Genomic DNA, 16837 nt, shown 5'->3' with positions numbered 1-16837 from the left:
CCCTTCCACCACACACACGGGTGCTGCCTCCGCGTGCCTCACTCACGTTGCCCACTGTTTCAACAGGGAAGACTGAAATCTTCCACCTGGAAGGGTGAAGTGCCACATCCTAACTGCATAAAACATAAACCACGCAGAGGAAGCCTCACTGAGCAAAACCATCTTTAAGCAGTGCATCCCCCAGGCAGAGGAAGAGGAGGAGCAGTTGTTGGTGACCTGTCAGTGCCCCACCTGCTGTTGCTGCTCCTTGGCAAACAAGGACAGAAAGAAAAAGCCACCAGCAAAGCAGCACAGAACAGGGTTTGAAATGCACACTGTGTAGAACGTGGGTCGTCATGAAGCTAGCTTGAAATGAGCTCTGTTTTCTAATATTAAAGAAGTGGCAGCACGGTGTAACTGATGAGTAGTATTGCAACTGCGGGTCCAGCTCAGACAACATCCAATGCTTCTTTGGTGTGTGGTATCAAGAGTAAAGAGCATCGTGCCTGGAGAGCACAGCACGTGCAGACTGCGACTGGTGGGAACAGCACGGAGCAAGCTGCTTTCCTACAGCACAGCTGGGTCAAGATCCACAACCAGACCTGAAATAAGAGCAGCTTGCCGTGTGAATCCCTGTCCGTGCTGATTCTCTGTATTAAAAATATGGCAACAGATTAGAAAACGTGTTAAAAACGCATACTCGTCACGTCCTGAATGAAGAAAAACACAAAAAAAGACAATGTAGAAATATGCACTTCTGCATTATGCAAGACAGATTTAAAACGCACAAACAGAAACCCTGGAAGGAGTTAAGAACACGTGAATTGCATTTGCACCACTGTCCAAGAGTGAATACTGAGCAGCCTTCCCTCTGTACTCGTTCGGATCCAAACAGTCCAAAATTTGTCTCTCCTTTAGGAAACAGAGCTGGGGGCTGCTGGCTCTTCAACGCTGCAGACAGGACCAGACACGAAGTGCCATCACAGCATCCCTCAGAATGATGCAGCTAGCTGATCCACAGAACGGTACCATCACAGTCCCTTGGGTCAAGAAAAAGGTTCTTCTGGTTTACAAAATTCAAGTCTGACCTTCTCTTTGTTCCAGGCACTACTTTAATGAATACGTAAGGTTTACTACAGCACTGCTGGGGAGGGATCCCTTCCAAAGTCGTGCTCCTCCCCGTGCTCGTTAGCGGTGCCCGGTGTACGCCTTAAACCACGAGGACACTGAGGCAGCAGCGGAGGAGATCATCCCACCAGCGCTGCTGCTGGCGACGGGCTGCGACACCGTGCTCTGGCTCGGCAGCATCTCCACCTGCTGGGAAGGGATGTCGCAGAACCTGGGGCTGGGCAGGTTCTCCCAGTCCGTCCCCAGGTCCGTCTCTTCGTCGCTGACGTGCTCGTCTCCGCTCTCGTCGCTCTCCCCGGTGGCACTGGGATCCACGAACTCCATGGAGTCCTCCAGATCAGCGCTGATTTCGAAAGGGCCAGACCTGTGGGCACGGAGCGTCAGCCCTGCAAGCTGGAGCCATGGGAACACCTCTGCCTTCATCAGCTGGCACAGAGGGGCTCCCTGCCTACAGAGGCTGCCTTCCTTCTGCCACTGTCATCCTGCAGCTGTTGGCCAAGGAAGCCATAGCGGGTTCCAGTCAGAGGAGCAGGAACAGCAGAAGAGCTGCTCGGCTTTGGCAGTGGGTAGTGAAACACACACACTGCTACTGATAATAACTCACAGCTCCACTGGTGGAAATAGCTTGACAGGGAACAGCTTTGATTTTTAATGCTAGCTCTGGCCGGGCCGAAAGCCAAAGCTGATTCTGCTCTGAGTGGGGCCGTGGGTAAGACCTGCAGAGGGCCTGGCCAAACCCAGCTCTGCTGGGACTGACTCCGAGCTCCCTGCTGCCACTGCCTGGCAGGAGAAGCAACTGCAGCCTGCCCAGCCCCACAGCACTGCCGCACAGCGAGGGAAGTTAAACCGGGGGCTATAAGAAAGGAGAGGCTCTTCAGCACGGTGTGTCTTGACAGGATGAGAAAAAACGGTCCTTCTAGAAGAAGGGAGGCCTGATGGGATGTAAGGAAAACGTCTTTTCATGATCAGCAGGATGAGGCAGTGGCACAGGTTGCCCAGGGAGGTTAGAGGTTACCCCGTCCCTGCAGACAGCCTGGAGGGGCTCTGAGCACTGATGGAGCTGTGGGTGTCCCTGTGCACTGCTGGGGAGTGGAACCAGATGGCATTGAAGGGTCCCTTCCAACTCAAAGCATTCTGTGACAATCCAGGACATCTTTACAGAGCGTCCTCAGTGTTTCAGAGAAAGCAAGGCACTCACAAAGGCAGGCTCACAAAAGCTGGGTCCCTACAAGCAGAGCCTCTGCGAAACAAATCTAAATCCAAAGCACGATGCTCTCTCAGGGAATCAGGAGCAAGAATTTAACACAGGTAATGGTGGTTCTCCAACCTTGCGTGGAGAAGCAGCCTGAAGCAGCCATTTAGCACAGAAAATGTTAACCCAAACAATTCAAGCTTGATATAATTATACATGAAAACATCAGCTTATAAAGGAGGCTACCAGGCAACTGGAGGCCTAGAAGTCTGAAGGAAAATGAAGTCAGCTAGTTGCTGCAAACTCTGCAGACAGCTGAGGAACTGGAGGTAAACTCTCTTTCATCATACAGAAAGGAATGGGAGCGCTGCCCTCTGGCGCAGCATTTTGCTTAACAAGGCAACAGAAGAAGGGAGTCAGGTTTAAGGCCAGGAGGGACCATTAGATCATCTGCTGTGACCTCCTCTATAACGAAGGCCACTGCATTCCACATCCCCCATCCTGAGCCCAGCAGCTCCTGCCTGATGAACGCATCCATTCCAGAAACAAATCCAGCCCTGACAGGAAGACACAATGAAATAAGAGAACCTCTCCACTCCATTCTTGCTAGTAGTTAATCTCAGTGATAAAAGCACGCCCCTCATTTCGACCCAGCCCTGACCCTTTGCTTCCAGGGGCACTTGTGGTCTTCTCTGCAGGACCATGAAGCCACGTGCAGCCTCTGTTCCCTGTATGTCACACACAGAAGTGGGACCCATCTCTCTGCTCCACCCTTCCCATCACGGGGACCCATCAGCTTTAGCTTTTTGTCCACTGTGGCTCCTACATCCCTTGCAGCATGCTTCCCAGGACACAGCTCTTCATTCTCTGGGTGCTCACTGCCCTCTCCCTGTTTGCAGACAAGGGGCAGCAAGCACACCAGCTTTTCCAAAGTGAGCTAAGCTGGCTCCCTTATCTTTGAGCTGACCAGGGCTATACCCAAAGAACATAAACTTGAAGAGAGTGACATGCAGGTTCTTAAGTAAGACTAGATCTGTGCACCAGAACAGAGTGGAGAAGTGGATGGCAGAGCATTAGTACGTTTGGGGGCAAATAAAGCAGTAGAATTCATAGATCTCTGCAGGCTGTCTTGGGCACAAGTGACTGGGTTATCCCAAGAGGAAATCAGTGGTACCTTTCTTACATTTAAATGGTGAGAAAATGAACAACATTATGAATAAGAGAACTGCTGCGTGCAGCCTACAGGAACTGATATCCTTTTAATCACACACTAAGCAAAAAGTTGTCTTTTATCTTAATGTACACATAAATTAATACTGTTTGAGTGTGGACTTTGGTCTAGGGGTGCTCACTGATTGAATTACTTTGGGAAAGCTTCACTGGGCGTTTACTTTAGGGTTGATATTGCTGGGTGCTCTAATAGGTGTTTGCAAGACGTGAGCAGGGTCATGTGTACAGCACAGTGAGATTGCCTGGGATGGGTGATGCTGTCCTCTGGGGGGAAGCAGTTCTGCTTTTGGGTTCAGGAGAAACAAGTCCACACAGGCGGCCATAAAGCCCCCAGCTGGGCCACATGCAGAGCCATAACATACAGATGTGTCTGAAATCTAACTCCTCGCTCAGAACCCCCTCCCTCCATCCTCCCCTTGTAACCACCCTAACTTCTGATGTGCTGAGGATTTATGCGTAGGTGCAGCAGAAAAGAACTTCCCCCGTAAGCCACAAAGCAAATGCATAATAAGTCCCAAGGGATTCAGGCACAGGTGTGCTGACATGCTGCTTTTCTTACCTGCCCAAGTTCTCAGTGTCTGGGCTCACCAGGTACATGAGGTTCCTGAGCGTATGCAGTGGGTGCAACAGATCTAAATTTACATGCTACCACGGGGGAAGTAAGAAAAAGAGATGGTCAGGTATTGGAGGAAACCTGCAGGCACAGCTGATATACCTGAAAAGCTATTTAAAGGATCCATACGTGCATTCCCCCCTACCTGAGAGAAGCAGAGGTGAAGGATATTGGCATTCAGCTTCTTCACTGCCCGCGTGAACCTGTGTCTGCTGAGATTCTCTCCGCAGAACTCACTGTTGGAGGAGCACAAACACACGTGTTCACACAGCAAAACACTGACAGTACACACACTGGGGACATCAGCATTCTCCTGACAGCATTTTCTCAACGAACAGGGCTTGCCCAGGCCTCGGTGGTTTCACCAGGACAGGCCACGCGAACCACATGCAAACTCAGAGATCCACTGCAGCCAAACCATTTTGGTTCTCCTTTTAAATCTTTCCTGTTCCCAACCTTTTCCTCCTGTGAAGACTGAGCAACCAAATAGCAGCATAGAAAAAACACCAAACCTGCAGAGATCCTACCCAGCACCCCCGTGTCCTCACTTTGGGGAACACTGCTTCAGTGGGCCTGGTGGTGAAGGGCTGACTCGATGACCTTAGTGGTACTTCCCAACATTAATGACTCCATGATTCTAATTCTGTCTTTTTTTGAACACTAGAAGAATCTCAGCAGCACAGCTGAAACCCCTGGAAGATGAACCAAGCCCACAGCTCCCTCTGAATTACTTTTGTACAGGTCCCATCTGCTCTGTGAAGGCACTAAAAACCTAATGGTGCCTTTCATCACAACTGGATGTACACACTCTCAGATGTCTGGCAGCCAGCTACGTTCCCCAGCAGTGTTTTAATCCAGAGAGAATTACACTGCTGTCATACCACATTATAAGGTCTCACTCTACATCTCTTAATGCAGCAGAGCTGTTCAGGATGAGTAAGAGCTGCTGAATTTTGTAAAGCACAGTAGGGTCTGATAAATGAAAAGTGCCATTCACACATTGTCATATTTCACACCAATTTGAGGATGCTGACTAAGCTGGTTAGAAGGCTGTCCCCCTGAACGGCTGCTCTATGCTCTCAGGAGGTAGAAAAGGAGGAAGGGAGGATTAATTGTGGTCCAAATCCCTGCTGGACCTCCCTGTGAAATTAAATGGCACACAAAAAAAAATCTGTGAGCCATCAGCCATTACCATAAAGGCTGTTCCAAAGTAATGACTCCATCCACAAAACCAAACTGAATTAAGGTTATTCAGAGCTGGGAAGTGATTCACTTTCTTGGAGGCTTGCAATTACTTGCCTGTTGCAGAGCTTCTTGGGAAGATTTACATCGAGTATGAGAGACAAAGTGTTAACGAGCTGAGTTGCATAGCACAAAGCAGCACTGATGGTATGAGCAGGGTTATTGTGTTCCATGTCTAAAAGAAAGAAAAACAGCACCAAAGTCTCATATTCAATGAAGCCTCAGTGGGTGTGTTAATGCATTTCTGAAGTCTCCTCTGGAAGTGTCGCCTGTCAGCACTGAGAGCTGCCAGAATCCAGCCATCACTTACAGTGAGACCTGTCAGAAGTGGTTCAAAACAGTAATTCCTGGAATCCCTGTTAAATCGACAGCATGCGAACCACGTCAAAACTGTGAATAATTAACTTCATGACTTTGCACCAGTGAGCACTCCCTGCAGATGAGGCCTGCAGCAATCTGCTCCTTATACTGGCATTTCTTTACTTCTGACTCAGGTTTGCCCAGGGAAGAGGCCGGGCTACTGATCCCCACTGCCTTCTGCTGGCATTCAAGGCTGAGAGTCCTATGACTCGGAGCACCCCGGATGCCTCACCAGACCTCACTCCTTACCTGGCCCTTGTGTTGTCTTCTTCTCTTCAACCCAGCTGTAATATGCTGAGTAGTCTCCATTATTAGGAAGGGTTATCCAAGGCCCCGTGATGCTGATGCTGGTGTCCCCGTTGTGGTCATCACACACCCATCTCCCGGAGAGGTACGTGGTTCTCCTGGCTTCTGCAAGCTTGCTCACAGTGCTGGAGGTCATAGCATTGTCGCTCTCAGAAGACACATCTGCAGGATCTCTGTAGCACCCAAGGAAGAACAGAGTGCTTTTAAGTGAGTTTAAAAATACAGTCAGCAATGTCCTTGGCAGGCACACAACCAGATTTCTCAAAGAGCATAACGCTCGTAGAAACACCCCTGCAAAACTCCTTCATTGCCAAACTACTTAGTTCTGGGATTTTTATCATCTGTTTTAAGAGCACTCAACAGTGGACACACGGCTCAGACCTCTCAGTGGGATTCTTACACTCCAGAGCTCTGTCTTTAGCCCCAGTGCCTTTGGGAAACACCTTTTCTTCCCCACAGATGCTCAGGGAGACAGAGCACGGAGCTCAGCCTCACACAATTCCCTTCTGGGTGTTCAAAGCTAGAAAAAGGGACACAGGAAGGACAAGCCTTCTGTACCTCACGCTTGTCTTTACTTCTTCAATGGGAAATATGACCGAGGTCAGCTCCAGGATGTGTGTGCGGCGGAGGTTTGCCAGGTGCTCGTGCTGGGTTTTCAGGTCGTAGCTTTTCTTCTCGACCAGGTCTCCCAGTTTGCGGTTGTGCCTCTGGATCTTCTCCTTCTTCTCCTGATGCCGCTGAGCCCTGCGATAATGCTTCTGGTTCTCCTCTTTAATTCTCAGAAGCCCCTCTGCATCTGTGGAGGCAGCGGCAGATGTTAGCTCGGAGAAGAAGCCCGAGGAAAGCTTTATTAATATTTATAGCAAACGAGATCTACGGCGGCTTGAAACAGAAAACTGCCTCACTATTAACGCTCTCCAGCTGCTAAGTGGTACAACTTTTTAATCTTTTCTGAAGAGCTCCAAAGAGGCTGACACTGGGATTCATCTCTCCCTATCTTCCACCCAGCTATTTTTGGATTTGGAGCAGAAAAGCCAACATTTCTCAGCTTCATTAAGCTTCTACGGTAATCACCGTGACAGAAATGGCTTGACTCTACACGCTCGCGTGGTGTTGGCCAAACAGGCACGTGCTGCTTGCAGCCAAAATCAAGAGCAGATAGCATCTCCATTCACAACTTCTGGCACCACTGCTCCCATTAACGTATGTTATTTGGGCCTTGTGCTCACGTGTGTCCTTGTAAAGCTCTTGGATCCCAGTGGCACAGGCTTCTCGTTACCACAAAATGACATATGTGCTTATGCTTATGAAATGCCCAAATTTTCTCCATGCATCAGGCACACAAAGAGCTGGAAAAAATTCCTGCACGAGCATCTGCTGATTCCCCTATAAAATAATTCACTGCAGTAACGCTTCCACAAACATATGGTGCTGTGGAGGGTAACTTCACTGCCTCTGTCTTTCAAAAGCAAGAGAAAATGTCTCCAAAGACATACGGAGAAATGTGAATGTACCCTAGTTTGAATAACAGTCCCCATCTACTAGTTACTCAGTGTTGGTTTTCGTGGCTGAAAGGAAGCAGCATTAGTCACGCTCTCTTACAGCACACAGCAGAGTACTCACTTTCCTGTAATCAAGTACTGGGATAACTGCCCCTTGCACAGAAGGCAGGCAGTGGGCCCTGACAGTGCTCCTCTGATATATTTCCACTGTGAGGCACAGAGGAGGCCGGAGGTACAATAAGAATGTTTTGTGGCATCTGCTGCTCAAAGAAGAAACTACATTATGTACTACTGAAAAGACAATGAAGAAAACATCCAAGCAGCTCTACCTGCCTCAATGTACACAGACTGCTAGCTTTCTCAAAAGAGGAGCACAACAACTGAAGGTTAAGTCAGAAGAATGGGACACAAGACCAGGTGCCATCCTTAGCTCAGTGCTCACCCCGACCTCCATCTGCAGAGCTGGAGATGCACTGGTCCCTGCTCTGGGAATGGGGAGCAGGACTGCTGGCAGCTCTCTGCGTGCATCTGACCCCCAGCTCTGAGTGTCAGAAATTATTCCTGCTCATCTCTCTGATGTGTTGTGATGATGTGTTCAGGAAGAAGGGCGACCTCATACGTGGGAGATGTTAAAACCCAAACCAAAGACGGTGAGAAACAGCTTCCCCATCACACAGGTATGAACAAACAGAGAATAAGAAAGAGAGAAGGAGCAAACGTCCATTTGTTCAGTTTCCATGCTGTGCCACAGCTGAGAGAGGAGAAAGAAGCTATTTACATTCTGTAGAGTGGTCCCTAAGAGCAACCCAGGTTGAGCTCCTGATCTGTTGGCTGCTCACTGAAAGGGTTCCTGTTGGGTCTACCTACAAGAGGGGGTTAACTGTGCCCGTGGCAGGCTGGCTAGATAAGAGTTAGGTCGGTTCATGGATTAATCTGATCAAGTTCACTGTGGATCAGGTCAATAGTAAAAGCTGCAGGCTAATTCAGTACTAATTTCTCAGAATAATAGAAAAGCGGAGGAGCTCCAGTCCCTAACTGGTCCCTGAAAACTGATCAGCTTCATCTTTTTTTCTTTTTCTTTGTGAAAGCAAACCAAACCAAACACCAGTGTTTCGTAGCCACTCCTTCTGTTTTATTCCTAATGTTCCCTCCTGGACTTTCTCCAGTTGATTCATATCTTCAATTGCTCAAATTGGGCTCCAGGCTCCCACTGAGTCCGAGCACAGAAGGATAATTGCTTCCTTCTTAAATACAATGCCTACCTTAGCATAACCCAGAATGAGGCCTGAACTTCTCTGAAGCAGTACTTTATTGTTATTTTTTTAATTTAATCTGCACTTCCCCGAATTCTGTCCTGTCAAACCTTACCAGCTTTCCCTGCTGTGGGGTTATACGTTTCATATCATCATCCACCTTGGCTTCCTCCATTCCAATTTCTATTCCACCAAGAAAGCTATCATGGACACCAGTAAGGAGAACTGGGCCAGGAACTGGTTCCTGCAGAGCCCTGCCTGCCCCAGCTCCTTGGCTGGACAACTATCACCACTCTGAATGCAGTCCTTCTGTGATTACACCCACACATTTGCTTGTTCGTGAGACAGTCTGGAGCAGAGCCCCAAGAAAAGGTCTGGTGCATCTTCTGCTTCCTCCACTACACCACCTGACCCCAGAGAAGGGGTTGATTTGACCAGACCTATCCTTAACAAAAAGCAATGCCTGCTTTTAATTATCTTCTATGTCCCTACGAAGTGGCAGGAAGTTTACAAGAAGGTGACTGTGACATCAGTTGGAGGTTCTCCCTCTACCCACCCTTTGACAACAGATGCTGTTTGCACTCTATTCCCTACGACAGCCTCTCCACCTGAAGTGTTTTCAAGTGCTCCACTGCCCGTTCCTCAAGTTCCCTACAGTGAATCTGATAAAGCCACATAGACATAACCAAACCAATACTGAACTGTCTGATTTCTTTCCTTGCCCTGCAGCCCTCTCACTATGTCAAATTGAATCTGGTTCAACATTTTTCTTGTCAGAAGAAGCAGCCAAGAAGGTGCTGAATTCGCTTTCCTCTTAACTAACAGACTCCTGTCCTTCATCTTTTCCTCATTATACATTTCTTACTGTGACCACCCATCCTCCCTACTGCATGAAAAGCATTCTGCACCTCACTGTTTTGGATGGTACCACTGCTAGCCTGTGTCATTCCCTTATAACTATTCTCAGTTACATGACTGTGCTTCCACTTCTCACAGGGCTCCTCCTGAACCCCAAAAACATTACAGCATCCCTGACTGAGTCAGTGTGCATTGGCACATGCTTCCCATCTTACCTTCACGTCAAGGTTGTAAGAATCACTGCACATTCTCTTCTGAAGAACAACACTACACACCTCTCGTGTGTGAAAGACTTAACAAGTTTCAAGACTGAGTGTTAGCAGTTTGCCAGCTTATGCCACATTTCAAAGACAGCCTTGCTCAAACAGGAACTTAGGACTTCTATACAGGTATGGGTTAAAATTCAGTGCTTACATGAAATCTGTAACAGCTGCAGAGCTGTTTGCTCCTCTTTATCAAGAGGAAGTGATCAGGAACGCTGCACCGAATAAAGCCATCTCTAGGGAGAAAGCCAAATTCACAGGCTGCTAAGCATTTACTTTTTAAGCTGCTGCAAAACAGTCTCCGTCCAGCTGAATAATGCCTACTGCTTGCTAATGAACATCCAAGCATAAAAAGGCTGAAATCCTCTCAGTGCTGTACCTTGGAAACTCACTGTTTTTAAAAACCAGCCCTTGCACTGACACCAGCTGACCTCTCACTCCTTCAGACACACTCTTACACGTTACAGGAGCACAGGCACTACTCACGTCTCGTCATTTCATCGTTCTCTTTGCAAATGGTCTGCTTCAGCTGCTCGATCCTCATCTTGCAAGACATTATTTTCCATCTCTGCAAAAGAACGTGGAGCAGCTCTAGGGTGCAAAGCATTTCAAACACACTGACTAATGATTAACAACGAAGCCAGCAGCTTTGGTGCAAAAGGAGCAGGACGTTCTGGATTGGCTCAGACCAACACGTAAATATTTCATACGCTGTTTTTGGCATAGAAGGATGCCACGGACAAACAGAATGCTTAATTTAAAGTTGATCAGTATAATAAGTTATTGAAGGAATACCTAGTAAGAAATTAAACATACCGATGCTCTGCAGAGCTGATTTTGCTCTTGCTTACAGCAGGCTTTTATAGGAAAGCAATGCAAAGCCCTCGAGGTAAAATGTAACCTCAACCAAGGCAATCCAGCAATTCAGAGAGCTTAAAAACCATGGGAAGCTTTGAATAACTCACCAGCTGATCAGTTATCTCTTTGCCTTCCATGGCCTTCAAAACACTGCGGGGAAAAGCATGAAGGAAAGTTATTTGACTTTCTGGACTACGTCTCCTGCAACAGCGCACCAGAGAGATCTTTCAAAAGGAATTTACTTTCATTTAATGGCTGCAACTTACTGTTTTTGGAATTCTCTCTGTTTGGTCTTAAGATGCATCAGCCTTTCTTTCTTGTCTGAAAACCTGGAAGAGATTCAATGCTTTTATTTCAACTTTGCACAACGGTATTGTAAGCTGTCTGAAACAGTACAGAGACTGAAGCTTGCGGGCATCTCCAAACCTGAATTCTCTCTCAACCCTTGGAAGTAATAGGTAAACACAGAATCCCACAGCATTTATCTCCCAGGAACATTTTTTACTCAGTCTTTACTCAGTAATGGTTCCATGTGGGAGAGCACTCTCTTAAGATTTCTAAATGACATCCAAGTCCCTCGCGTACCAGCAGCAGGAGTTAAGTTGCACTGTTTTCTTCCTACCAAACACTTGCAGGCACCACAAGTCCATGACCCAAGTGCCTGCCTGAGGTGTGAGTCTGAGCCATGGGAACTGCCCAGAACTGATTTGGAGGAAGTTTTCGTTAGGGTTCCTGCATTTCCATCCTCTGGATATGCAACAGCTGTGTTCTGCTTGCTTCCATAGAATTGTAAAGGTTGAAAAGACCTCCAAAATCCCCAAGCCCAGCCCACCCCCACTGTGCCCACATCCCTCAGTGCCACATCAACCATTTTCTTGAACACCCCTGAGGACAGTGTCCCCAGCACTCCCTGGGCAGCTGTGCCACTGCTTCACCGCTCTTTTGGAGAATTAATTCTTCCTAATAGCCAACCTGAACATCCCCTGGTGCAACTTAAGGCCATTACCTCTCATCCTCTATTCCACACTGCATTAAGAAATACAGGTAAAGCAAACAGCACGTGAACAGCTGAGAAATTACAAGGAAGTACGAAGCAACAAAGACAACAGCATGAGACACAACCAAGAGATTCAGACAACGTACAAACCAGCAGTTGTGTCCTGTTGTGTCCTGCCAGACTGCCTTCCCAGCCTTCTTTCTGCTCGCCATGCTACAGCACCATCACGACCTGCACCTCAAATGTGCATCTGGGGGTCACCCAGCCCACAGCAGGGGGTGGAACCAGATGATCTTTGAGGTCCCTTCCAACCCAAACCATTCGATGGTTCCGTGACATTTTTGCTCCACATTCACAGTTTCATCCTCTTATTAGAGGTTAAAAATGTTTCCCATACAACCCACCGAGTCCTCTATTTCAGGGGCATCTCAGCTTTATTTAGAAAGAATCACACAGTGAGTGAGCTTGGTGGGGTGCCATCCAGGACCTCTCCCTGCTCAGCCCCGTGGATTGGATTTCACATTAAACTCCAAAACGTTTCATTTCTCTCCACAAAACGACACCTGAAAGCGTGGAGACCAAGCTTTACAAAGTGTGCAATCACCCAGCAGCATTAAAACAACAGAACTTCTGGCTGCTGCCTTCACAGCCTGCAGGCCACAAGTATCCCTTTTCCTTCCAAACCAACAGCAACACAGTGACAGGCGCTGGTACGAAAGCCTGAGGCCATGTGTGCACCCAAGGAATGCAGTGCAACCAGAGCCTGGTGCCTCAGCATCCACCAGTCTGTCCTTCCCTGTGTCCTCACAGTTGCACAAGTGCCCCACACCAGTGCGTGCTCACACGCAGCAATGCACACACACCACCAGCACCCTCCAACCTATGGCTAAAGGCAGAAATAGCTCAGCCCACAAACACTGCACTCAGCACCAGGAGAGCTGTGGAAATTTGGCAGTTCTTGTTTTCCTATGGGCACGGAGTGACTCAATGCCATTACCCGGATCACGTCCATCACGTTAGCAACAAGGTGAACCATCTGTCAAGAATTTGGGACTAAAGGAAGTTCTTAGTGAGGAGGAAATATCTGTGGGGGGCTGCATAGATTCCAGCCCACCACGCACTTCAGCAGCCCTGCCAACTCCTCCAGCAGGATTCTCCCAAGCAAACATTTCAATTTCTTTATACAGCCTCATTTTTAATTGTGTTGCAATTAAAAATCCCCAAGCCTAACTCCAGCCCACCCCACCATGCCCACGTCCCTCAGCGCCACATCTGACCCCACCATTCCCCCAGGCAGTCTGTGCCAGTGCCGTGCCTATCCTCCCCAATTAACCCCTTTTGTTGCAAAAATCCACTGCTCCTAATCACAAACCACAACCCAGAGAAATGAGGCAGGCTCAGACACCACAACTGTACTGTCTTTGGCTTTCGTTACCTGCAGAAATATAAAGCAAAGCAATTTTAAATGCTCAGAAGATGCACTCTGAGGATTTCTGCCTATGGCAGAGGGAATAAGCTCCCGTGAGGAAAGAGTCTCCAGGCTGAAATTAGCAACGAGATGCTTTTGTAATGTACAGCACGTTGCTAATGAAAAGAAGAATGTCAGCAATTATTTTACTGCAGGACTTCCGGACTACTCATCCTTAATTATAGTCCTATTTCAATAATTAGTCTTAACAGCTCCTCCATCGCTCCCCCTCACAGACACGGGGTGTGATTTCTGATTTCTGTTAGACCTGTGAACAATTTCAATCTTACTGCAGCTTTTAGCACATAGAATGTGCAGTGAAAAGCAACCTGAAGCAATCCTGTTGGGACGTTGAAATATTCATCTGGGAAAAAAATACACAAGAAAATCCTAAGAGTGACACATCCCTGGATACGATGGAATATTCTCTTTGACTCTCAGAAGATAGAGGCACCAGTGCTTCCCTCCAGCCTGGAACACTCCAGAGTGGGAGGCATGGGTATCCCTGTGCATCCCAAGGCAGTTTCTGACAGCAGCCCCAGTGGCTCCTCCAGAACAGCCCTTCTTGTGACTCCCTCCAGGTCCTAACACCCAGCTAAAATTAACCCATGTCCCACTCGAGGGCATAAAGTGACCAAACAAAGAACGCTGCCAGCAAACACAGCCTGCGCTCAGCCCCTGCCTGCAGCTGTCCCTGCAGGGCTGGAAAGGTCACTCCCACCCTGTGCTCACTGCCCAAGGAGTGCACAGAAACCCCTCACTGCAGTGCAGGCTGAGACGGTGGGCTGGTTCTCCCTTACTTCACTACCAGCCATTCAAACATCAGTTATCCAGCACGAATAACGCATTTCAAGCACGGTTTTAAACCATCAGTAACTCCCACAGCTTTGAAAGAACACAAAGTCGAAACTTTAGCAAGCATTGCCCCCACACTGAACTTTCCTACTGCAATCATCTGTCCTTATGCTGTCTGTGTGATGTTAGTCCTTTTACTCATGAATACAAAGCTGCTACCCAAACCCAGGGGCTATAGGGCAGACTGCACTCAGATCAAGGGGAAAAAAACAAAGGGGAAAAAACCCACAGAACACTATTCCCACAAATAAGAAAAGCAGCTGAAACATACAGAGCTACATGGGATGGTTAACACATCATAGGAGGATGCAGTTAGAGCAGTCAGAAAGAAAAGCTGACCCTGCCTCACGTGGGGAACAGGAAGAAGAAGAGAGGTTTAAGTTGAGCTGTTGTTCCCTCTGGTACTTCGGCCAGGACTGCATCGATGCTGCTTTGTTTTTCCAATAGGGTGAGGAACTCTTTACCCCTCAGTTAACACATGATGACAGTGGAGCCTGAAGGTTAGCCAAAATCTAAAGGCTGCCAAAGGGCAGCAAAAAAATAAATACTTGCTATATATTCCAAACTCCCAAAACAAGCTTCCCATGGAAACTGACGGTAAACTCGGGCAGCCTCACACAGACACACGGTTCTCTGCCAACTTTAGAAAGCGCAGTTTGCCATTCTGGGCCACACAAAAACAAAGAAACCCCAACAAGTTGCAGATTAAAGTTGGAATTCTGCAAGCTGACGCCTTGTGCCTGCTCCCACTGACTGTAATGCAACGCAGCAAGGCTTCAGGGCCCGCTCACACAGATACACACCGAGGCACGAGCTGATTTCATCCATCTGGGTTACGCTTAAGAATCTCCTGTTTAAATGTAAGACGGGCACATCGCTGCCTGACTGCACGGACACTGCTGGCAAACGGCCACGGGAGTTTACGGCAGGAAAACGCCTGCTGCCATAAGGTGCCGCTTGGGTCTGCAGCAGAGCCAAGGGGGTTAGCAGGACAGCGCAATCCCCACAGCCTGCAGGCAGACGCGCAGGGCCTTCCACACAACGCACTGTTCACCGCCCATCCCAAAATAGCTCCAGCAATCGCTGGCAGCGGCCGCTAACGACCAACGCCTGTAAGCGGGGCCGCACAGCCGAGCCGTTCCTGAGGCGGGATCGTTAGATGTCTCTGAGCCAGGGACGGGTGTAACGCGACGCGCGGCCGCGCCCGGAGCCGCGTCCCTCCCCCCCCGCTCCGCCGTACCTCTCGGAATCGCGGCCGTCGAAGAAGACAAAGTCCCCGCCCTGCACGCACTTGGCGCAGGTGAGGCGGCGCCGGGTGGTGTTGCAGAGCGGGCAGCGCTCCACCGCCACGTACAGCCCCTCCGCGTCCTCCTCGGCGCCCCGCAGAGCTCCGGGCCCGGCCCCGATGCCGCCCTGCGCTCCGGGCTGCGGCCGGCAGCCGCTGGGAGACGCCATGATGGACTCGGCGCGCCGCCGGTCACGTGGGACTTTGTTGTCGGCCCGGGGCATTGTGGGGAGCGGCGCTGAGGCGGCTCCTCACGGGGAAGGCGGGAAGGGAGCGGGGTAACGGCCGACGGAATAACGCGGTGAAGATGCGAGGGAGCTTTAGAGGCGCTCCCCGCGGTGAGCAGGGACGCACACAGCTCCGTCAGGCGGCTCAGAGCCCACCCCAGCCCGGGGCTCGGCCCTCGTTGTGCATAGCTTTCGTCTCTTTCCCCCTGAAGCCCTCTCAAACCGAAAGGGAACCATCATAGCTGTGTTTTAAGGCAGCTTACCGCAGCAAATGCGCTCTGAGAAGACACGGAGCTCGTTTCTCACCTCCAAACTCCCCCCCCTCCCCCCAGAGAGCACTGGTTTTTAACGGGTGCAATCACGCAGCTCCTAAAGAAACAGCAGTTTTCTTTGCCGAGGAAGGCTCATCCGAGATAAGCCGTCTCCAAACAGCACTGGGACGACGCTTGTTACACTTTCCACTTCCAAAGGTCCTGGTAAACCAAGCTTATCAGCTGCTACAGACACAGCGCAAACACAAGTTCAGCCCCACAGCAGTGGAAAGTCTGCAGCGTTAGGAAACAAGCAGAGAAATCGGTCTCTGTTTGGAATAGATTTGAGTGTGGAAACGCACAGAGGCTGATAAGACAGTTCAGAGCAGTTTATCTCAAGGAAGTGCATGAAGTTTTCCAAGCTTTTGTTTTTCTCCCCCCAACCCCGGGGAGCACAGTTATAGAAGCACTTGGGAGAGGCTGCGGGTACACTGAAGTCACGGCCCCACCGGGAATAAACCGGCGGCAGCAAAACGTGACCATTGCTCAGTCCTGTATTAAAGCACCGTCAGCTATGTGCATGTCTATGGAGGAGGACGGGCAGGTTTAAGTTTGGGTTACTCTGAAATCATCGAATAGCAACCTCTAGCGGCTCAGGGAGCTTCCTGACAGCTCTGTCCCATCTGCAGCAGGAAACAATGAGAGAAGATCAGAATCGCGGAGCTGAAGGGGTTGGAAGGGACCTCTGTCATCGAGTCCAACTCCCTGCCAAAGCAGCTCCCAGCCCAGGGTGCACAGCTAGGTGTCCAGGTGGGTCCTGAACGTTTCCAGAGGAGACTCCACCACCTCTGTGTGCAGCTCCAGTGCTCCGTCACTGCACTGTGAAGAACACACTCGTTGGTGCAGAACTTCCTATGCCTCAGTTTGTGGCCATTTCCCCTCGTCCTATCACCGCACACTGCTGAGATGA

The 16837-nt window shown here is 49.3% G+C and overlaps 1 protein-coding gene across 1 annotated transcript; it reads right to left on the bottom strand.

The window, feature by feature from the left end:
* Nucleotides 1–965: 965 nt before the first annotated feature.
* ATG14 (autophagy related 14) lies at nt 966–15564 on the bottom strand. The gene is made up of 10 exons (XM_065755653.1): nt 15345–15564; nt 11051–11113; nt 10892–10934; nt 10413–10494; nt 6609–6846; nt 5994–6223; nt 5438–5559; nt 4288–4374; nt 4089–4174; nt 966–1471 (listed from the first exon to the last, which is right to left on the bottom strand). Exons 1-10 carry the CDS (start codon nt 15557–15559, stop codon nt 1168–1170), a joined length of 1470 nt encoding a protein of 489 aa, XP_065611725.1. The 5' UTR covers nt 15560–15564; the 3' UTR covers nt 966–1167.
* Nucleotides 15565–16837: the final 1273 nt, after the last annotated feature.

The sequence above is a fragment of the Cyrtonyx montezumae genome, unplaced genomic scaffold, assembly GCF_038088225.1.
Source record: "Cyrtonyx montezumae isolate F1298 unplaced genomic scaffold, pur_monq_1.0 scaffold_10, whole genome shotgun sequence".
In the NCBI taxonomy this organism is placed as follows: Eukaryota; Metazoa; Chordata; class Aves; order Galliformes; family Odontophoridae; genus Cyrtonyx; species Cyrtonyx montezumae.
This window is presented reverse-complemented; position numbering and strand designations above follow the sequence as displayed.